Source organism: Drosophila subobscura, chromosome E (genome assembly GCF_008121235.1).
Source record: "Drosophila subobscura isolate 14011-0131.10 chromosome E, UCBerk_Dsub_1.0, whole genome shotgun sequence".
NCBI lineage: Eukaryota > Metazoa > Arthropoda > Insecta > Diptera > Drosophilidae > Drosophila > Drosophila subobscura.
Genome location: NC_048531.1, coordinates 14,799,236 through 14,822,574, shown reverse-complemented (window position 1 = coordinate 14,822,574; position 23,339 = coordinate 14,799,236). Strand labels below are relative to the sequence as shown.

The 23,339-nt window shown below is 48.1% G+C and overlaps 1 protein-coding gene across 3 annotated transcripts; it reads left to right on the top strand.

The window, feature by feature from the left end:
* Window positions 1-4,065: 4,065 nt before the first annotated feature.
* LOC117890103 (sphingomyelin phosphodiesterase) lies at window positions 4,066-7,444 on the top strand. 3 transcript variants are annotated; one of them, XM_034794769.1, is made up of 6 exons: window positions 4,066-4,217; window positions 4,281-5,601; window positions 5,667-5,875; window positions 5,936-6,230; window positions 6,284-6,469; window positions 6,952-7,444. In XM_034794769.1, the coding sequence occupies exons 1-6, from the start codon at window positions 4,127-4,129 to the stop codon at window positions 7,007-7,009; spliced, it is 2,160 nt and encodes a 719-aa protein (XP_034650660.1). In that variant the 5' UTR covers window positions 4,066-4,126; the 3' UTR covers window positions 7,010-7,444. The 3 variants fall into 3 exon arrangements, with proteins under 3 accessions (XP_034650660.1, XP_034650659.1, XP_034650658.1); XM_034794768.1 differs by lacking the exon at window positions 6,952-7,444 and adding an exon at window positions 6,697-6,902; XM_034794767.1 differs by lacking the exon at window positions 6,952-7,444 and adding an exon at window positions 6,691-6,902.
* Window positions 7,445-23,339: the final 15,895 nt, after the last annotated feature.

Here is a 23,339-nt window from a genome sequence, read left to right as displayed (position 1 = left end):
TTTATCAGCAAGCTCGGCTCGAATGCCACTCTCTGGCCATCGCATGGCATTATTTCCGTCTGTTCGTGGCGTTCACTGCGAACGAACGGTTTTTGACTCTTCTCAGCGGAGAAACGCGTTTGGGCTTCCATTGAAGAGACTCTGTGAAGCGGGTGAAATCTACGACAACAGCAACAAATAAAGCAGAAACAACGCGTTTGTAAAGTGCATGCCAAAAAAGAAATATAAATACGAGTGTACTTATTGTATTGTATTGCATTGTGTGTGGGTAGTAAAAGCTTAAACTAAACACATGAAACGTAAATAAATGAGGCCAATCAACAAAGGAGAGTCGCGAATTATGGCACAATATTGTCTATAAATAAAGTGTACCCGCCAAAGCCAAAGCAAAAGAAAGAAAAAGCGAAACAGAGAAAGATAAAGGTAAAGAAATAGAAAACGAAAAGCCCCAGCCCAAGCCCAAATCAAAATCAAAATCCAAAGAACAAAAGCAGGCCTCAGTGCAGCAGCTTCGGTTCGGTTCGCGGTCGCTGTGGGTCAAGTCAACTGAAGAACGAAAGTTCGTCGCGTCCGTCTCGCCGGTGAGATTGTGTTTGCACAAAGCAAAGCAAAAGCCATATTGATCGTTGGTGAATTTTTTTGGACAGGTATGTAAGTGCGGGAAATCCAACAAATCCATTGAGCTGCATTGAGCAGGTGTTGGTGGCTGTCAATATTTTGGTTTGAAGCGGTCGTTTCTGTACAAACCAGTTGTGGTAGTTTTCTTACTGTTTTTTACTGTTACACATTTCGTCAGAAGCGCAGGAAAAACACGTTTGCGCATTTCACTTGGCGGTGTATCGGCGCTTGCCTCTTGCTACCTCTTTTCCCTCCTCCCCCTGACTGGGACTGTCACGCATGCGCCGCAGACCGAAGATTTTTCTGAATTGCTTGCAAAATCATGAGTTATGCTGTAAAGCTGTCATCTCATCCGTCTGCACTCTGTTTCACTTTTCTTCTCTCTCCATCTCTTCTCATAAATATCCCACTCTTTCGCTCTCTGTATTGCCCTCTCTCTTTCTCTATTGAATTTGTATTCATTTGGCATACGCAAGACTTCTTGAGCGGCTGGTTACGCAGCGCTTTCATTAGTTTTGTCCGTCTTTGGCATATTCTGTGTATCTGTATATGTTGCTGTCTCTGTTTCTGTTGCTGTTTCTATTTGCGTGCAGTTTGCTGTGCGTGTCAGGTATTCGGCGGGTGCATATTTAATTAGCTCTTGCTAACCAAAACCAAAAGCAAATAAATAGGCCAGTGTTTGGTCATGACGAGGCTATTCCAGTGACCATCTACATAAGCACAAACTCGCATACGAACTTGCACGAATACCGAAGCTTGACCATGAATATCAATCAATAATAAATCCCAGAAATTTCGGGGTGTGGATTTCAGATCAACGAAGAAGAGAGCGAAATGGGAAGAGAGATCGATCAGACATTTGCTGTTTAATTTGCCACACTTTACATTGTTTTCCGTGAAACGTGCCTTAAATGTTTCTCACAGCAGTAGAACGAATTTCTTCCTTGGCTTGGAACTCACAAAAATGTCAATTGAATGCAATGCTTTTCAGAACTAAAAGCTCCCTGTCGTGCTTTTCATTGTGAAATCCAAGCATACATACATACATACATACATATGTACATAAATACATACATAAGTACATTTGTACATTTTTTCCCATTTGGTTAAAGGCATTTCTGGAAAACAAAAGAAACTTACTTTCGTTTTCATTTCATTTCCATTCCATTCCGTCTCCCTTCCCACCTAGGGGTCGTCTGCCATCTCTCTCCTAATTATTATAAAACAAGAAATGTTCATTAAATCATTACATGCAGCGTGACTGCCTGACTGCCTGCCTGCACCGTTATACAATAGACTCTAAAAAAGACAGAGGACAGAGTCTGAGATAAAAGCCAAACAAGCGTTGGGTGTGGGTTGCGGGGACTGGCTGGTTAGCACATTCCAGAGTAGAGTGCGGGGTACGGGGCCAGCCACGGGGCGCGCGAGAGAGAAAGAAGAAATTATACGAGCATTATCAAAAATATAATTTCTAAAGAAAGTGAAAGTTTTCTTTTTGGGGAGCGTACAACATTTTTGACTTCTTTTTCTTTTGGAATTACCGTTGCGCCGGGAGCTGATTTCATTGTGCGTTGCCCCGGCCCTTCGTCTGCTTCGTCGGGCCCTTCGTTGGGTTGGAGAGTGGGGGAATCGTGCCCTGAATGAAGACGACTCTGAATGGGAAAGGAAAGCTGAGAACCATCGGATGCAGATGTTGTGCCAAAAATCCACTTACCGACCACGTGCTGCCAGCCATAACCGATACGATACGTAAACCGGTTCGCCCCAAGAAACATTTATAAAAATAAAACCAAAAACATTTATGCGTTTGCTTAGTTTTTTGATAGTTTTGTAATGTCTTTTGTTGGCCCCGACAGGCTGTTGGGGTTCAAGCATTTTGTTGGCTCTAACTTGACCTGCATTCAGCTGGAAATTAGTGCTGTCCCCCAGGTCCAGCATTCAACCTTGTCCACAAAACGAGTTTTGCAGTGTGTTAATAATGCATATTTTTGAAGTGAAGTGAACCCTGTGATCTGCCTGAGCGACACTTTCGATTTTCGCGCAAATCGCAATGGTAAATAAAAAGTTTTTGGTTTTCATTATGCACCGAGACGATGACGATTTCACTCTGAGGAGAGGCCAATGTACCCCAAGCCGCGGACCCAACCACAGTCCAAGTCACAGCCCCAGTCCCATCACGCAGCCCAGTGGCTCAACTGCTTCGCTTTGTTTGTCTGGGCAGCCCAATAGATGAGGCCAAGAGGTACTTTAAGGCACGGGGGCATGTCTGGATGACATCCACTGCGATGGCATTGAGCTCTGCTGAAGGTTGGCTGGAGGCAAACGAATCAATTTGCTTTATTTGTTTGTTTTGATTATACGAGCTGTTGGCTGCTATGTTGTTGGCATCGTGTCATGTGATACTCATAGCTGGCAATTGAGTGGCATAAAAAGATACAATTTAGCTTGCTCGTGTTCATAAAAGAGGAGCATATTTAAATGAGATATTTACCCATTCATAGGCTGGAAATATTCGTGAATTTGTCACTCAGTTAGTGGCATAGCTTGAGCTGTGTATAGCTGTCCAATCTGCCTCAAATGCTGATAAGAATGTTGTTGATTTATGTGCCTTATGCATCTTTGCTCTATTATTCACACTGATAAGTGCTGGCAGCAGCTTGATAACCCTCTCTGGGCTCTCTGCAAATGCTATAATTAAATAGTTTAAATCTTATTTAAAGCGCAACTATTTGTTTTCTAGTGGAGGGAGCTGCTGATAACTAGAAGCTGAGCAAAACAATAAATAAAACTGACAACCCACCAGCCATTCCTGCACACAAAATAAAAGCACGCGAGTCATGGGGTCCAGTGAGATACAAATGTATCTGTCAATCCAAATAACAGCGCTGCAACAATTTCATCTAATGTTGCATGGAGGCGTCAAGTGGTGGCAGTTGCCTGGCTACCGATGATGCTGCTGCATGCCCCTTGTGCTGTGCTGCGCTGCGATGTTGTGGGTGCTCTGCCACATGTCTGCCATTTACAGCTAACGAGATTTTAAGTGCTGTCAAACGCTGATGAAAGGCAGGGGCACATGCCATCCCAGATACCGATACGCTATAAGCAAAATGTTTCAGGACTTTGATTGAGCAACACACCAGTAGCAGGCAGCCATTTCCTTAATGCTCTTTTATTTACTCTTTAAAAAACGCACAATTTATGTTATGACAGCCGCAAAAGTTATTTACGATCCCCCCGTACAAGAAATTACATAAATTGCTTCATTTTTTAGTGGGTCGACAAACTGAAAAAAACGTCAAAAGCAGGAAAAAGAAACTGCATATGAAAAACCGAAAAAGTTGATGAAGGAGCGCAGCACTCCTCTGCTCATAATGAAACCCGTTTCACATACAATAATGACTCTTCCAAATTGTTGTCTCTGCTCTTTGGGTATACCCTCGGATGTAGGTCAAGCCGACTGCTGTGGAACTGGCCGATCCAGAGGCAGAACGTCACCAGCCCAGCAATTATGACACAGCAGCCACCATGGCCGAGTCCCAGGGGAAACTGCAGGCTCATCGCACTCATGACAGTCGCAGCTCTAACGCTGCTGCCAGAGGGTAAGTGGAGCACCTCTCCAACAATTGGGAGATCGCTTCTCTAATGGGAATTTCCACTTGCAGCTGGAGCACTCCCCTTTCTATTCCCACGCTTCAGGCCGCAGATAAACTGGACGCAGCCGCCGCTGGAGCGCTGGGTGATCGAGGAGCAGCCGCGCAGCATTGAGCCGCACCTGGATCTGGTCAGTCATCCGAATCGCACCCACAGTGCGGCCACCTCGGGCGATGGCTCGGACGCAGAGTTCCTCCAGCGGCTGGTCAACATCAGGCACAATCAGACCTCCACCTCCCGCATGCTGTGGTACGACGTGGGCTCTGGGGACGGGCTCGTGTATCCTCCGTTCGTGGACAAGGCACTGAAGCTGCTCAATCTCAAGCAGGTGGCCTTCGAGATCGAGAACAGTGTCATGTCAAAGGTCACGTGCACGGCCTGCCGCGCCGGCTCCGGCATGCTGCAGCACCAGATCCAGTCGGGCAAGACCGACGCGGAGCTGATCCGCATGATCTCGGACTACTGCACCAATCTGAACATCCAGAGCGCCCGCGTCTGCCAGGGCGTGGCGCAGCTCTTTGGCAGCGAGCTGATCTACGTGATCAAGCGGGTGAATCTCAGTCCCGACGAGCTCTGCAGCTTCATCATTGGCGATGGCTGTGGCGATGTCTACAATCCGTATCACGAGTGGGAAGTCATCTTCCCGCCGGTGCCCAAGCCGCCGCGTCTCGCCGATCTGCCCATCCCCATGGAGGCGGCGCCCTTCTTCAAGGTGCTCCACATCTCGGACACCCACTACGATCCCCACTACGCCGAGGGCTCCAATGCGGACTGCAACGAGCCTCTCTGCTGCCGGCTGAGCAGCGGAAGGCCCGCCACACCGAACGCTGCCGCCGGCAAGTGGGGCGACTACCGCAAGTGCGACACGCCGAAGCGAACGGTGGACCACATGCTGGCGCACATTGCCGAGACGCACAAGGACATTGACTACATCCTGTGGACGGGCGACCTGCCGCCCCACGATGTGTGGAACCAGACGAAGGAGGAGAATCTGGCCATCATCAAGGAGACGGTGAAGCAGATGGTGGAGAAGTTCCCCGGCATTCCCATCTTCCCGGCATTGGGCAACCACGAGAGTGCGCCGGTGAACAGCTTTCCGCCGCCGTACGTCAACCAGGTGGACATCTCCATCAGCTGGCTCTACGACGAACTCGACGTCCAATGGCGCCGCTGGCTGCCCCAAAGTGTCACCCATACGGTGCGGCGTGGCGCCTTCTACTCGGTGCTGGTGCGCCCTGGATTCCGCATCATTTCGCTGAACATGAACTACTGCAACAACAAGAACTGGTGGCTGCTGCTCAACTCCACGGATCCAGCCACAGAGCTGCAATGGTGAGGCGGGAATTGAAGGGAAGCCCTCAAGCAGTCATAGCAAAGATTTGTTTGTTGTCTTTCAGGTTCATTTACGAGCTGCAGAGTGCAGAGTTCTCCAATGAGAAGGTCCATGTCATAGGCCACATACCGCCCGGGCATTCGGATTGCCTGAAGGTCTGGTCGCGCAACTTTTACAAGATTATTTCACGCTACGAGAGCACCATCACGGCACAGTTCTACGGCCACACGCACTACGATGAGTTTGAAATGTTCTACGATCCACACGACCTGAGTAAGGAATGATCTACCGATCTGCAGTCTAGAGTATATCTCTAATCTCCTCTGTTTGCAGATCATCCCAACAGCATTGCTTACATCGGACCTTCTGTATCGCCGTACTACGATCTGAATCCTGGCTATCGCGTTTACTATGTGGATGGGGATCACGACTCGACGACGCGTCTGGTCATCGATCACGAGTCCTGGATAATGAATCTGAAGGAGGCCAATCTGTATGGCTATCCCATCTGGTACAAGCTGTACACAGCCCGTGCGGCCTACAACATGAAGGCGCTGCGGCCCAGTGATTGGAACAATCTGATCAACGAACTGACCAACAATCAGGAGCTCTTTGAGCTCTACTACAAGTAGGTACCAGTTCGCTAAGTAAATGATTATTGGCTGATTTATTCTTTAATAGATATTACTGGAAAAACTCACCGGCGCGGCCCACCTGCGATGCCGAGTGCAAGAAGCGGCTGATATGCGACTGCAAGAGCGGACGCTCACACGATCGGAAACACTTCTGCACGGATGTCGAGTCGAAGATCGATGAGGAGTCCTCCAAGTCGTGGAAGTCGTGGTTCTATCGCGGACTGACCAATTCGTATGTACAATTCAGTTAATCCAAAAGTGTTCTCCTGGTGCTGGGCTGTGCTCTCCATTCTGCTTGTTTGTGTTCGCTCGTAATCGTGTTCGTACTCTACCATTTCCGCTTACATTTTACTTCTAAAACACGATAAATAATCACGTTAATATATTTTACTTTCTACACTGGTGTGGTTCATGCAACAATACAACAAATAAAACCAAAAACTAAAACCCCAAAAACAGCGAAGAGGAACGGACAGCCTCCGGGGAGGAGCAGACAACTACGGAGCTATGGTCTCCGATTGATGTGGTTGTGGTTAACATTGGTGGTTGAGATACACGTACTTATGCCTACAGATTGTACAGATACGCAAATACTTATCTAATTATGATACTCACTCCGATGGTGACACGATTCAATTGACAATAAATGATCGAACAACTTAACTAACACATCTGCCCGACAATCCACTCTCTATCTATCCCGAATTCTCGTAGCTATAGCCTGCTCTCCTCGATCACCTATCTGCCCAAATATCTGCTGGGATATCGCTGAGCTGCTGAGCTGCGCCGCCCCAGAGAGTCCAACTGCAAAGTCAATGCAAAGTCCAAGCGCAAGCAAAAAGCCTACTGAATAAGTTTACTATGTGATAATTAGTGCTTAAAACTTAGCTAAGAATATTTGTACTCGATGTCGTCGCCGTCACACAGCCCCGCCCTCGAACCCACAGCCCACTGTCCCTTAAACCCTCTCCGAAGGACAAAACTGAGTCAATGAGAAATAGTCATTTAAATTTAATTGAACGAATCGCCGTTGATCGTCGTTGTTTTTTGTTGACGTTTTGCTATTGTGCATTGCATTCGCTATTGTGGGCGTGGCAGGGTTCGCCTTTCTGCGTTATGTTGAAATTGTTGAACAAATTATTGTTTAATTCTGTAAATTGTAATGAGCTTTAGGGCTTAACGTAAATAAAGTGCAATTAAATTAGTTTTAAATTACATTTATTAATTGTTTTTGTTTGGCAGTAAAAAGCTCAAGTAATTTAAGTTTGAATTTTCTGCCAGATTCTAGTTGCAATAAGCACACGCTAGGTGGCGCATTACATTTTTGTTAGTTGCTGGAAAAATGCGCCAGGCAACGTTCAGTGTTGTAAAAGAAGCTGTTTGGAGCAGTATGCGGCGCCACCTGGCGCACTTTTGCTGCACTTCAAACAATCGGAGTTTGGCGGAGATGCTTAAATATTTGACTGTGAATCCGCGAAAGTTCAAAGGAACTTTATGACTCTCTTAATGGAAGGAATAAACCTCTAGCTCCGCCATACCTTTGTAATTCTTTTGCTTTGCCTAACGAAATGTGTCTGAGGGTTAGCCATTTTTTTAGTTGCAAAGTCAATTATATCATTTCAGTTTTAATTCAAATTTGTTTTCTCACATTCGTATTTCAGCTGCTCATGCAAATCGTTTGTGTCCACCTGATCTGACGCTCAGACTCCGAAATAATCTGCGTCTGTTGATGGCCAGATGTGGGGACTTCAATTGATTTCCATCTGCTGCACCGTGTGGCACATCCTTGAGATGGCGCTCCCTGCCTCCACTTCAGCGTGGATGTGGAAGTGGCGTGCGTGTTTTCCTTCATTGGCGATAAGACACGCAGGGCAGCGCGGTCGACGTCATCAAGCGGTGCTTCAACAGGGGGCTGCTGGTGGCTCGTTGGTCGTGAGAGTTGCTGTAGCTGGCTGGCTAGTCATTATCCCTTTGTCACACACAAGACACACACCCACACGGCGGCAGAGGCAGCCAGCCAGCATCAAGGCAAGCAAAACAATTCCGTTTACATTTCCCACAATCTAACTCCACTCACTCCCCCTCCCACATGGAAATGGCGTGTGCTAGAGTCCTTTTTGCCGCTTTGTATACCCTTCCTGTTCCGGCAGGGAGTACCACTTTGAGCCTACGTTTTCCATGCAGACAAGTCGCAAACTTCGTTCACTCTGAGGTAAATAAATTATTTATTTCCATAGGAATCATCTTCTTCCTAGCTGCAAAGTGTATTAAAAGCTTCTGCCAGCGGGCATATCCTTATGCTGCTTGTCCTTTTGGTTGCTATTCATACTTTCAGGGGGGACGCAATGCCAGCGCTGGGAACCGCACATGTGCATGTGTGTGTGTTGTGTGTGGGTGTGTACCCCGAACAAACAATCAAACAAACAAACAAACAAGCAAACAAGCAAGCAGCACTCCCAAAAACAACACAAAAAGAGCAGCAGCAACAACAACAACAATGCAATGCGTGCAAATTTTTAGAAAAATATAAAAGCTCATCGCTGGTTCGAGCAGGGGGGAGATGGAGGGGTGCAGTGGTGGCATGGGGCATTATCTCATGTGGCAGGCACGATGTCGCTCTTAAATGCCGCTTAACATATTTGATTTTTCCTGCTTCCGGGTGCGACTCCCCCTCCCACTTTCCCTAGCCATTTCCCATTTTTTGTTGGCACTGTTTGTTTGGGTTGTTTGATTGTTGCTTTTGTTATTGCTGCTGCTGCTGCTGCTGTCAAGTTGGAATATAAATTTGCATTTCGCCATGTCGCACATGCTAACCCATTGATGCCCCATCAACGCTGGGCTGCAGCGGAGTCCTTTTAATGCGCCCAAAGGTAGGCAAGAGATTATTTTGGAATATTTTTCCAGCAGCTTTTCGTGGGTTTTTCCCATAAGCTTATGAGGTTACCATTGTGGGGAAAGTGCTGTCAATGGGTTAAGTCTGGCAGCAATAGGGAAAACTTTTGACGCCCTTTTGGGCGCCTTTATTTGAATGCCAAAACACGTTTTAAAATAAATCAACGCATTAATTATTCTCGCATGCATAAATCGTTCGCCTGTCGATGCTGGACTCCTGTTCGGTCCTAGTTCCGCTGCTGTTCCCGCTGCCTCTCCAAGTTTTTATTAGCTACGCATAATTGCTGCGGCAATAAAGTTGTTTTCTCCTCCGTGCCGCTGGCCCAAAGCTGAGTTTTGGGACAGGAACATGATCATGGGGCAAGGGACACACATTGGACATTGGAACGTGGCGCGTGACCCGACAACATAACGACATTTAAGTGGCCGCAGGAGCAGCAGCAGCAGCAGCAGCAACAACAACAAACAACAACCACAGCAGCAGCAGCCATTTCTGCCGTATCAGCCAGGGCCAGTATGCCACAGGGCGCGCTGTGAGGGGGCGTGGATGAGACCTTGTTTGCCAACATGTTACAAAAAATTGATGCCATTGCTGATGTGCGTTTTTTCTGCTGTGTTGCTGTTGTCACTGCTGCTGCTGCTGCTGCTGCTGCTGGTGTTGCGCCTGCCTCTTGTTGTTGCAGCTGCACCCACTATTTATTGTTACAAGAAAATGGGGAAAATCTGGCTAGCGGGAGGGGCGCTGCATAAAAATACAAAATTCTGAATTTGCCCAAAAAGAACCCTTTCAATGGCGCTTTTGAATTGATTTGAAAATGAATTTTAGCAAAAAAACATTGAAAAAACGAACATCAAAGGTGGCTGGCCTGCACGCAGAATTCTTATTTAATTTTTAATGTTTCTAATTACTTGCAAAGCTTAAAGTTCAAGGTTCATGTGAACGTTTCAATTTCCATCAAAGCGCAGGTTTTCCAGCCTGTCAGCCGATGTCCTTTGTCGGTTGCTGCTGCTGGCGCGGAAAGAAAATCTTGTTTAATTACTGAAGCAAAATCATGTCAATGGAGAGGATGTCGCCTGACTGCGAGAGTCCTGAGAGTCCAGCAAACGAGCTTCCAGCGGTCTGAAGCCCCAACAGACAGCTTGTCAGGAGCAGGCCCCAATGCCATAGTCGCTGGCGCGTTGGTCACTTTTTGCTGCCATTGCCATGGCCATTGCCACTGCTGTTGTTGTTGCTTTTGTTTAAATTTAAATTCTGTAAATAAATCTGCATGAAAACAAGCAGCGTGCTGGCCATGCTTATGGCCAAGTGTGGAGTGTGACTGCAGTTGGCATCGCTGTTGGCCACTAAACAAAGGCAGGCACCCCCCCAAACCTGCCTTTCCACTGCCAAAAAAACACACAGAGGACAATGGGAGGACAATTGGGCTGTGCCTGGAGTCTGGGCTGGAGTCGTTTTATTTTTGGGAATGGGAGGTGTCCTGTAGTGTGCCGGAGGAAATGGGCAGCAGAAATTTGCTTGAATATTGAATTTAATGAATAATTACTTTATTCAAATGAGTACCCAAAATTAGGTGAATAAATCATTGAGTGAATAATTACTCAATTGCAAAAACAAAAGGGAAATAATCTGAAATTAGTTGAATATTAAATATTGTTGAGCGAATTATTACCCAGTTAATATTCAGTTTATTCTAATCTAATTACAGTCTCCACAGAGCCCAAGAAGCCCTAAAAGCCTCCTACGACTTGTCGTTCTTTCAGGGACATCTTCCCATTCTCCCAATGCCATTACCATTTGCGGTTTGTTGCAGCTGAATGCGAATGAAATCGATTTACCCTGAGCACTGCCCGAACGCCTTGAGCACAATGTTAATCCGATGTAAGCTCGTGTCCAGCATTCACAGATCTCTCCATGTCATGCCTCAATTGTTCCCAGCACATTGTGCCACACACAGACAGTCGTCGTGCCACCCAGCCACCCGCCCAACCATCATATGTGCGGTGCTCACCTTTGCAGTCAAAAAGCAACCACAGCAGCGAATGGAATAGGGCAAAAAATAATCATAAAGATGGGTGCAAAAAAACAACGTGGCTGTTAGGTGGGAGAGGGGAGTGGGAAATAGTAGTAGTAGAGATAGAAGAGGAACAACAACAACAGCAGCAGCAGCAACAACAAAAAAATCTCAGCTGCAAATGACTTGTATGCCATTGAGATAAACCCGAAATTTATTTATTTTTACCATAAAACCCGAATGCAGTCAAGGCACCAAAAGGGACTTTTGGGTTTTGGCCATTGTGTGTGTGTGTGTGTGTGTGTGTTCCCCCCCTCTTGTATTTGCGAGTGTGTGGCAGGCATTTTTGGTGTGCCTGTATTTGTGTTTGGGCTTTCAACAGCAACCAACAATAGCGATGACGATGGCAACTAACTACAAATCCGTAGGCAATTAATTTAGCTGCAAAACCTCGAAAAATACAAAGCACTCACACACACACACATCCATATTTACATTTGTATTTGTGGCTATGGAATTGGAGGCTTACACTCACAGAAAATAGGCAAAAATATGGAATGGTGTGTGGGGAAGCGCCTACGTCGACGTCAGCGTCAGTCACTGGCAAAAAAAAGAAGAAAAGAGAGGAGCAGCAGCAGCAGCAGCAGCAGCAGCAGAAAAATAAGAGAGAGAAAAAAAAGAAGAGGGAACTTTGAATGGAAATTCAATTGAGTGACATGAAAATGGAATTTTTCATATTTCTTTGGCTGTTGTTGCTGCTGCTGCTGCTGCTGCTGCTGCTGCTGCTGCTGCTGTTGTTGTTATTGTTGTTGGGGGCAAACTGCTGAGCAGCGAACTGAATGCAGAGTGAAGCAACCCGTGTTTGGCTGCCAGGGGCACATCACAAACAACGTTGTTGTTCCTCCCGCAATAATAGTACGAGTACAACACAACAACACAACAACAACCACAGCATCAGCAGCAGAGAATGGAGAGTAACAGTGTAACGAAGTGAGTAATACCCTCTTCAGAGCAGTCATTGAGCGGCCATGACTGCAGCTGCACTTCCCATTTGATACAAAATTAGAGCAAAAATAAAAGAGAAATAATTACTTTTCTCTTTCTGTGCTGCTTCCTGCTTATGTTCCCCACCATCATACCCTCTTCCAGGGCATCAGGCAGCAAGCCAGCAGGCCATGGCAGCAGCCACATCCAGCTCCTAGCGGTGGAGAGTCCTGCCTGTGATTCTGTCCCGTTCCTGTCACTCTCTCTCGCTCTCTCTCTCTCTCTCGCTTTGAGCAACAGCATCACAAAAAAAGTTTGCTACTGACATTTTCATAATTAGGTATTCAAAATCTTTAATAACGGTTACTCTTGCTGGTTGTTGTTGCTGCCGCTGCTGCTGCCGTTGCTGCTGCTGAAAGCTGCCAGTTGCCAGTTGCCATTTCTGTGGCGCCACACACACACACACACACATTTTAGTTATCTTTAGTTATCCCCAGCTTGTACAGTTTTTGTGTGTCTGTGGGGCATAGAAATGTGTTGTGTGGCAGCAGCTTTGCCACATAAAGAGATGTTTTGGCTGCTGCCTGCTGCTGCCACTGTCATAATCTGTCTTTCAAATGATTCCTTTGAGTTGCTTTTGCCCTCGAAGTAGACGCTGGAAATGCAAGCTGCAACTGGATCTGTTTCTGTTGAATTTTGATCTAGGATTCTGCAATTAGTTCTGATTTTATTTTGTATAATTTGTATTTCATATTTTTCTATATAATTGCAGCTGTGGGATCGCTTCTGCTTTCAGCAACTATTTCCTTCCTTGGCTGCCTCGTCAAATCCTCGCCATTGTCCACATTTCAGTTGCAGCTCCCTGTGCCTTCCTCACTTTTTTACGCTTTCCACTTTGCACGCACAAAAAGCCAAAGCCAAGACAAGACAAGTCCTTTCTTGGCTATTCATGTCCAGGCCAGGACAGCACGGCGCGACAGGACAAGACAAGACAGGCTGGAGCTGAAGCTGGAGCTGAGAATTGGCGCCTCCCAGGCGGCCTGTCACTGGCGGCGACAATTTTAGCGCGTCTTAGCCGTGGACAGGCCAACCGCTGGGCCGGCAGACGGCATCCAACAGTCTGCTGTCAGCCGGGGAGGAGTTGGTAGAGGCGGGAGGGGTAGCGCTTAGCCCTGAGGCGGCATAATGAGTTCCCCAGTTGAGAAGAGTTGAGCCTCAAACGATTTGGAGCTCAACATTGCACTGGCAATTGGATGGATTGGAAACAGGGATGGACTGGACTGGCAGTGGGAGTGGGAGTGGAAGTGGGAGTGGAAGTGGGAGTGGGTGTCGTATCATCAACAGCTGAAGCATCATCACTCGCCATCGCCATTACCATCGCTCGATGGAGTGTTATCTGCTCGCACTCAGTTGGCAGTTTCCCATGCCCCCAGGCAGTTCCCATCCTCCCATACTTATTATCAAAAGTCAGTCAATGCCACAGACAACCATCCCCCCACTCACACCCACTCACACCCACACACACCCACACACACACACACATCCCAAACAAACAGCTTCATTTTGACCTCCTGCCCTAAAGGACGCCGCAAAGTGGGTGGCTGGCTGGCTGTCTGAATGGGCCTGGGGGTGGGTTCTGTGCCCCGACTTTCACTTTGTTTGCTGCTGAATCGGCGCTGAGCAAACAACTTCTTTATCGGAGCGAAGCACGCCGCCAGCAGAGATAAACACGGGGAGGCAGGCGCAATGGCAACAGCAACAGCAACAGAATCAGCGGCAGCAGCAGCAGCAGCAACACCCCTTTGCAGCAGCAGCAGCAACAATATGTCATGCATTGTTTAAAATAAAAATTAATAATTCAATTATGCGTCAACAGTCAGCGCAAACAGTTGTTTGCCACCATCCCAGTGCTGCTTTTTTTTGTTCCTTCTTTTTTTGCGACTGGCCATTTGGGAACGAACTTGGACACGGCCCGGCCGCAGCTGTTCCCTGCCGATGTATGCCACTCCAAATTGCCGTGATTTCATTCAATTTGTCGCAGCAGCAGCAGCGGCAGCGGCGGCAGCAACAAATGTTGCCACTTGCCAGTCGGCAGCCAACGCGGCCCCAAAATTGTTTTCGTTTCTCTGTCTCTTCTCTCTCTCTCTCTCTCTCTCTGCGTCTCTTTCCCATTTACTTGTGCGAAATGCGCATAAAAAATGCCATGTCCAACGCCCACAATCCACCCACAAGGCCCCACTCCAGCCAGAATCGCAGACGACTTCAGGCTGGTGTGCCAATGCACAATTGTTGTTTGTATGAGAAAATCTCGCCTAATGGCGTTTTACATTATTTGCCGCCTGATGCTGCCTCGACGACGACGACGACGACGAAGGAGCAGGAGCAGGGCAACATCGCTGCCATTGCCAACTGCTACCAAGTGGCAGCAGTAAAAGAAGAGCGCTTCTGCCTGCTGCTGCTGCTGCTGCTTCCACATCCCCATCCCTGCCCACCCAATAGATTTCCCGTATCGCCCCTGTTCTGGACTTGGACTTGCTTTGGCTGTGCTGCCAAATGTTCTTCGCCTTCTCCCTCCCTCTCTGTGTCTCTGTCTCTTTCGCTCAAGTTTGTGGTTTCGGGTGCTTGGGTTTCCGTTTGTGGCAAGTTTTGCTTATATGAGTGTGTGGGCGGGATGGCAGGGGATTCGATTGGGGAGGGGGGGAATGGTGCACAAACTGCGGCTGGACAAGATGAATGGCCACTTATTGGCCAAAAGCGGGGGTTTGTTTAAATTGCGGTGGTCAATTTGTAGGAATCTATTGAAACGTCTGCTGCCACAGCTGGTAAATGCAAACAGATGACAGATATGAGTACCCCATGCCGATTGGTTACTAATCAGCGGCAGGGAAAAGGGAATTCCCTGTGGCTAATATGTTATTGGATTATCCCAATGGGATGTGACCAATGCAGGGGATTGCAATTCTCTTCCATGATCTTTTATATCTTCAAAGCGGATTACGGTTCCATCTCGCTTAGCGATGTTTCTCCTCTCACATATCCCAAGATCTCAAGTAAAATTATCCGTGAAATTCCTTCCAAAAAATGTCCCTAAGTGCCTGGCTTAACTAAGCTTACAATTAGATAAAGCAAACATGGGTATCTTGGGGTGGTTTTCCATGCTAATTGATCTCATAACCCCCGCCCAGCACCCACTCCGATTGGCATTGCTGAAGATTGGTAGAACCAAAGCAGGGACACAAAATCGTTTCTAATTTGCTGGGCGCTCATGCTCATTCCCCTGGCTAAGCCATGTGTTCCCTGGGGTCCAGGAGGGGAGTGAATGTGTGTGGGTGGGTGGGTGTTTAGGGGTCCAAGCGTTTGACATGGTGTGAACACGCGCATAAGGCCGCCACTCGCAGTCGTGTGAGCACGCGACGGTGGCAGTGGCAGGGGCCCTGAGGGGTGTGTGTGTGTGCACAATTGGTTGGCAATTTATTTAAATATCGGCACGCAGTTCGCAACGCAATGCCAACTGGAATCTCATGGCTTTGGCTGTAGCTGTGGCGGTGGCAGGGGTCCAATGTGAAACAGCAACAGAGACGAGAACGAAACAAGCTGCTGCCAAAAAGGAATTTTTCAGCTGCCGCCAGCAGAAGGCAGCACACACCCGAGGGAGGAGGAGTGAGCGGAACCACGCAAGGCAGCAGCAGCAGCAGCAGCAGCAGCAGCAGCAGCTGATGTTAATAGCCCAGCGGCCGAATGCCGGCGACGACCCAACAAGAACAAATGTCTGGCAGGCAGTTGTTGCCTTCGCCACAGCTCAGCCCAGCGATAAGACCCATCGGCTGGCGACGGGTGAAGTGGAGGAAACAGCTGTTCCATCTGCAGCTACCAAATGCCTGCGCAAGCGCCTGGCCCGAGTGCAAGCAACCCGAACCCCGAACACGAAGCAGCGAAACACGATTGAACACGTCCGAAACAGAGACCGTCGCTGGTCGCTACCTGAGTTGCGGCGGCTGGCTGCTCTGCTCACAAACAAATTCATCTTTCGCCTGTGCGGACGTGAGCGCTCTCTCTCTCTCGCGCAATCTTTATCCAACATTCCGACTTCCGCGTGGACTGCATGCTGTCGCTAGCGGTGCTTCCGATGCCGAGGCCGACAACTGCGGTTCCAGCGCGCCATTCAGAATATTTGCTTGGCATTGCTTCGAAATGCCGGTTCGAGTGTCGGTCGGTTCCGCGCTGTGTGCCCGTCGAAAAGTGTAAATAATGAACAAATGACAGAAGAACGCCAAAACAATAATCAAGCAAAACTAATTGAAGCCACTAGTCAAAAGTGTTAAACTAACAGAAGAAAGATGCTGCACTCGAACTGAATCAACTAACGAAACAAAAACAAACTAAACCAAGCCAAAGCAAACAACAGTTTTAAACGAACTTAAAATTATTATCAAGCCAAATAAGCAAGAAAGATCAGATAAAATGGTAAGTTCCCTCCCTCCATCGAATGTTGTACAGATGTGCGCATCATCAGCATCCGCATAAGAATCATTCGCATCTGTGGATGCTACGCGTATGAGCTATGGCCAACACATGTTGATTGTGGCTCGTCCAGGGCCAGCTGTCTCATGCCACTCCAAGTGTCTTTGCCCTCCCCCCTGCCAGCAAGATACAGTGCGAGTCTCGTCTCTCGTGTATGTACAAAGATTCGCTGCGGATGGTTCATAGTCTGCCGGGCCAAGACGCATCTGTTTTTTATTTGCTCAAACATTCAGAGAGCACAACTGCAGATACAAATTCGTTTGTCAAGTGCTTGAATAAAAGTTTTTGCAGAACACAGACATAGTGCGGCAGGGGGGGTGGGGAACACGATACGATCCAATGTGTAGGAAAATCTCGCTTTCCCTCTTCTGCTTTGTCAGTTTCACGTGCGAAATTATAAATTATTTGCCCTCTTTTTGCTGTTTTGCCCGCCCGGGGGCAGACGGGGCATGGGGCCGTGGCTGTGGCTGTGGCTGGGGTCGGAAGTTGCCTCGACTGGGTTTTTGGTCCATGACTTTGGCCGCCGTCTGTTTCTGATGGCCTTGTGCGCCCGCGTTCCCAACAGAAACACAGAACTTCCAACTGCAAATAATTGCAGCTGGCTGCCATGTGTCGCAGCTGCTGGCCCGTGGCCCGTGTCCCGCGTCCCTTGCCCGCTCCCCTCTGTGCCCACTGTGTACCTCCTGCAGCCATCTGTCGATTCCATCTGTGACTGTGCTGTTGTAAATAAATGTCCAAAAGCCCAAAACTTTTACTGCGGAAAATGTCTTTAGCTAAAATTTTGAATAATGATTAGAGCTAGGCCTGACTGTCGCTGGAGAGTCTGTGCTGAAAATAGACTGGGAAAATGTTCCTAAATACATCGATTATGGCCATTAAATGTTATAGAAACTTCTCTAGTTTGTGTTTAAATTGTTGTACAATAACATTATTTTCTCTTCAATGTCACACCTGTTTTGATGCAAAGAGGAAAAAACCCACAAGGCAAATATTTGGCTTGAATACTCCATCGTAATTATCAGCTGGCAGTCGATCGCTTAATTCTGGGGGTAACTACAGAACTTCATGACTCAGCCTGGAATCACCTGGCCAGCTGTGGCCTTGGCTTTGCAGCTGCCACAATGAATGATCAACAGCGAGAGAGATAAAGAGAGAGAGAGCAAAAGAAAGAGCGGCAGGAAGATCGAAACAAGTGTGAGGGCAGGGGCAGCTGTCTTTTGGCCTTTTTGCCCTTACTCGTCGCACCGTCTGGCAGATATTTGCTGTTGTTGTTGGCACACATATTGCTATTGTTATTACGTTTTGCCATTCCGTACCTGCTTCATCTCTCCGTTGCTCTCCTTTTCCCACAGTGTGGCGTCTGTCATGCAGGCAACTGACTGACACCTGCATAAACATTTCAACAGCTTGGAGGAGCCTCGGGCCCGCTCGCTGCGATCTTGTTTTGTGTTTTTCTCATTTTTTCGCAGAGGAAAATAGTCAAAAATGTGGCTCAAGTATGTCATAATAAGGGGCTAAGCTGACTGATACCCTGGCTCTGGAATAGCCTGGATTTTGGTACTCAATATTCCCCCACAATTATCGCCAGCTCCTAGAAATGAATTCCCGTCAAATATTTGCTCAATAATGGAAATTAATTCAACGATCAATAATGTATACCACCAACTACGGACCAGTATGGACACACAGATGTACATATAAATGCAGGCAATATTTAATCGTATTTCATCCTAAATCTGACCTGCACTCCGGCAATCCAATCACTCGACGGCCGTTCAATTAGTGTGTCAGCAATTTGGTTCTGTTTTGGCCCGTGGGCAAATCGGTGAGCCTGGCCCTCGGCTAATCAGTAATCATCGGGCAATCAGCCATTCGACAATGTCCTATTGAATAATGCATTGCAACAGCAACAGCAACAGCAACAGCACGGGTCTATTTGCAGGATATGCGCCCCCATGCGGGCATCGACAGGCTGGGCGTGTGGCATGGACTGTGTCCATGTGTACCGTGTGTCCATGGGCATGGCATTTAAAATGGACAGCGGCGAAAAAGGGCAAAGTTATTAGCGTAATAGTGGGCATGGGGAATGGGACTTCGGGCAGGTGGAGCAGGTGAAAATGCACATGACAAATGCAGCTGTTGGGCTCGGCGCGCTGGCATCAAATTAGCCGGGGCCACATGTGCTCGCCACCCATCACCGAATAGCAAACCAGCTTGGCCCAGGCATTTATTCAACCATCCAGCCAGTCAGCCAGTCAGCCATCCAGGGAAACGGCAATCCATCAAGGGCTCAATCAATCATTAGTACTGCAAACTTTGCGGAACGGCACGGCAACTGAAAAAAAAGAAAAGCAAACAGAAAAAAGTTTTGGGATTTTCACACCTTTGGCAATTAAGATGCCTCGTTGCTGGTGCCTCGCTTCGCCCCGCCTAGACGACATTGACTAATGAGACGCCATTTTGTTTGCGGCAGGGAACAGCTGAGACAACAAACAACATGGCGACCGGAAATAAGTCAATTTGCTTCTTAGACTAAAGCAAACGAATGGCACGGAACGGAACAACATGCCAAACGAAAAGAAAAACCATACAGAAAGAAAGGAAAACCTTCCTCAAAAGCTCAAAGGCACACATTGGATAGGAGCTTGGTAGGGGCATAGCCACAGGAAGGGGCATGGCAAAAAAAATGGAAGCTAAAAAAGCGCGAAAGTGTCACACACAGCAACTAACGGTACGCCCTCACCCTCCCCTCTCCCCTCTCTGCAGGGGCATACACTTAATCGAAAAAGTCAAAAACAAAATTCGGATTTTCCACCCACTCTGCCGTTTTCCTACTCCTAGTTCTGCCATTCGTTTTCCCGCTCCCTCTTGGTTTTTGGGGGGTTTTCGCTTCGTTGTTGTGGCTTTTGCCACTGCCACCGGAATTGTTGTCGCTGCAAGTGGCAGCTTATTAAAAAGACGTGGGCCACAGAGCAGCACGAAATGTTTTTCGGGCGCGGAGAGAGGGCAAAACGCAAAAATGTCATACTGGAAAAATGTTCAAAAAAAATATACAACAGAGAGGGCGAGCGAGCGAGCATTTTGTGTATAAACAATAGAGGAAAAGGCGAATAGAGTGCTGCCAGTGGCAGGCACAAATACGGAAAGGATACTCTGGCACATCCTTTGAACACCTCTTTATCGTGGCATTTGCAACGCCTTGCCACAGCCGTAATCTGTTTCAATGCTTTAACCATTAACCTTCATTCCTCCCCGGAGTCCACACAGTCCACAGCCCAGCTGCAATCCTTCAACTGTGTGCCTCCCCCTCTCCCGCCGCTTATGTTTTAAACATTTTGTGACTCGTAGAAAAAAGTGTAACGAACGAGGCATGGCAGTGTCCAGTGCAATCGCAGACGCCATTTGCTGGCAGGCTACCAAAATGTCGCCCCCCACTTGGCACCGAACATTTGAATTGGATTTGCGGCAGTCGCCGGCACAGCCTTAAATCTCCAGCCTCAGACACAGAGCTGACCTTGCCACACACACACACACACACACACACCACTGACACGCACACACAGAGAGATTTACTTAGGGGAAAAGGGGGCGTCGACCAAAATGAAGCAGCTGGGCCAGCTGGCGCAATATTTCTTACGCCAGATGAAACACAGATGATGCCCCGGCGGGGCAACAACAGGAACAGCAACAGCAGCCACATCGAGCCACGCCAGCGGCAGCAGCTGCCCCATCGCATCGGAACAGCCACTCCAGCTCCAGCTCCAGCTTCAGTGGCGTTCCTTCTTGTAAGTTGTCATGCCACAGTTGTTTGAGCTGCTGGCTCAAGTGTCTGCAACAGATTTGGGCAACAAGAACAAAGAGGAAGGAAAGAAAGAAAGAAAAATCCAACAAAATTGTTGCCTGCAGTGCCAAGGGGTGGCAGGGCATCGATCTGTGCCCCGAAGACATCCAGTGGAAAGTATTTCTGTGGAAACTTTACCATTTGGATGCTTAGAAATGATGGGAGCGAGGCAGCGACACAGGTGCTGCACCTGGACGCAGGTGCTGCTAATGGCAAGGGCCGTGCGCTCCTTGGATGCATGCAACCGCAGCCAACACACAGGCACAGACACACAGGTGCACATGTCCAGAGGAGGAGGAAGCCAGGGAGAAGCCATCAACAGCACCTGCTGTCATTCGCAATTTTTAATTGAAAACGGCAGCGGCAGCCGCAGAAGCAGCAGCAGCAGAAGCAGCATCAAGAGCAGTGGCTGGTGGCTGCTGTCTAGTGCAGGAGGCATGGCCAAAAGCCGTCGTCAACGTCGACACGTGCCACCATGTGTTGCCAGCAGTTTGCCTCACTGCTTGGGTTGTCTCTGCCACAGTCGGCTGTTGTAGTTGCTGCCAGCAGCAGACAACTTGGCTGCCACAGACACAGACTTGAACAGAGAGTGCCACGTGCTGCTGCAGAATGATTTTCCAATCAGGCGGGAACAAGGCAGAGCAGCGGCAGCTGGAAAATCTTCAATTGCAGTCCAGGCCAGGAAATTGCATGCAACCGCTGGAGGCAAGAAGAGGAGCAGCAATAAACAGCAACAGCAGCAGCAGCAGCAGCTGGCGGCCATCAGCTGCTTGGATGTGGCATAATTGGGATGACTAAATGCATTTTGTGGGCAACATGTGGCAGGCAAATAATGTTCTCCCTCACCCTCTATACTTTCCCGCTGTCTCGCGCACTCTCGCACACTCTCTGGACATAAAGCAGTTCATATCGGAAATAAAACAGACCATAAAGCCGATTAAGCGCGACACACTCGCGCGCTCAACTGTTTTTTCCCCCCGAGGTTGTTGTTGCCGCACCGCTGCTGCTGTTGCCGCTCTCTGACAAGCCATTATCTTATTATGCCCCACACACACACAGGCTGCAAATGAAGGGTGAAAGTGTGGCAGGCGGAGAGCGTAGTGGCAGACTCACACGTGCTGCGAGTAGTGCAAAAATGTTGATGTTGCCACCGCTTATGCTGCCTCCGTCTGTCTGTCTGTCTGTCTGTCTCTCTCCCTCTGTGTGTGTGTGTGTGTGCGTGATGTGTAATTTAAAATGACGCCGATTCTGCGGCACGTTGCACGACTGAGAGGCGCTTAGCAAATAGTTGACGAGGGTTGCCACTGAATTTGGTTGAATTTGGGCGTGAAAAAGGGTCTCAAATGTATGCAAAAAATGCAGAAATATATTATAAAATAAAAAGAATATTAAACAAACCAAAATATGTGCTCATAAATAGCAAATATGTATGGAAAATGCCAAAATCTGTTGATATAAATAAGAAATTCAATAATTTCCTCTGCATTTACACATTTTCCAACCACCAATCGATAGTCAGTCCGCAATTCAGTAAACAATCAAATTGAATCAATAATTTCACATCAAAGCAGAGTGTTGTATAAATGTTCTCCCATTCATTAGCTGTAAATTACAACAATTGAAAGGTTAATTATCACCTTGGGAGTGGGACGGCTCGTCCAGGCTCGTCTAATTAAAAACTTCCCAGGAACTTCTCACTCAACCCATTCCCCTGAACACCCTGCCCGTAAAGCTGCTGCCTGCCCTCCTCCCCTTGACTCCCTGCCGCCCTGTGTAATGAAGCAGCTGACGTAGCGACTTGCAAAAAAGTTTTTAACTGTAAAACACTCTCACACGTACGCACACACACACACGCACACGCACACATATGTCGGGGCTCGTCTGCTGCTGCTGCTGCTGCACAGGTGTCGCCGGCAGTAATCTCTCCCAGGAATGGGGCGCCACTTGCGCATAATGACGCACAATGCGGACTCCGCAGAGCCGCAGAGCAACAACATTGTGCCCGGCCTCCGACCATTCAAGTGGGTTGTCATTCACACACACACACACACACACACACACACACATGTGCGGACCTGGACCTGGACCTGAACCTGAACCTGGAACCTCGGACGTGGCTGTGGACGTCGACGGGCAGCTTACGGGAAAAGCACATGCAGCTGTGCTGTGATTTTTCAAGCTCTTTCATTCCCCCCTCCGCTGGCCTTCGCCTGCTGCTGCTGCTCTGCTGCTGCTCTCTGCTCGCTGCCTCTCCTCATTCGTTTCTGTTGTTGTTATTACAGTTGGCGCGCCTTTGCGTTAACACTCTGCACGGCCCAGCCCCATGCCTGGCCCAAGCCCAACCCCCCCTCCACATCCCCATCTGGCTGTGTTTTTGTTAGCAAAAGGGATAAAAGTATAAAATGCTTTGGTGTCCAGCACATGGCTCGCCCCTGCTGCCCTCTCCCCACACAGAATTAAATGAATGTCGTTTAAGAAATTTTCGTTTGTTTTTTTATGCTCTTTGCGAGCCTAATTGAAAATTATCCGCTGAAATTTGTTGTGTGCTTTGTTGTAGCTTTTCGCTTGTCAAACCGTTGCCACGCCCACCGCCCCGCTAATGAGAGGCAGTGGAAAACTGTGGGGGAAAATGTTTGGAAGGGAAATCCAACATAAATTCTAAACATAAATGACAGAGAGAAAAAATGTCAGGAATGCTGACAGTTGCAGTTTGTGCTTGAAATTGATCACTAATTGAGTGTTTTATACCACTGTGCCTGCTGCTGCCTGCCTGCCTGCCTGCTGCTGTTGCCTCTCCGTTTAAATAATTACTTTTCCTCTTGGCAATTTCGCCAGCAGCCGTCGCAGCAGCC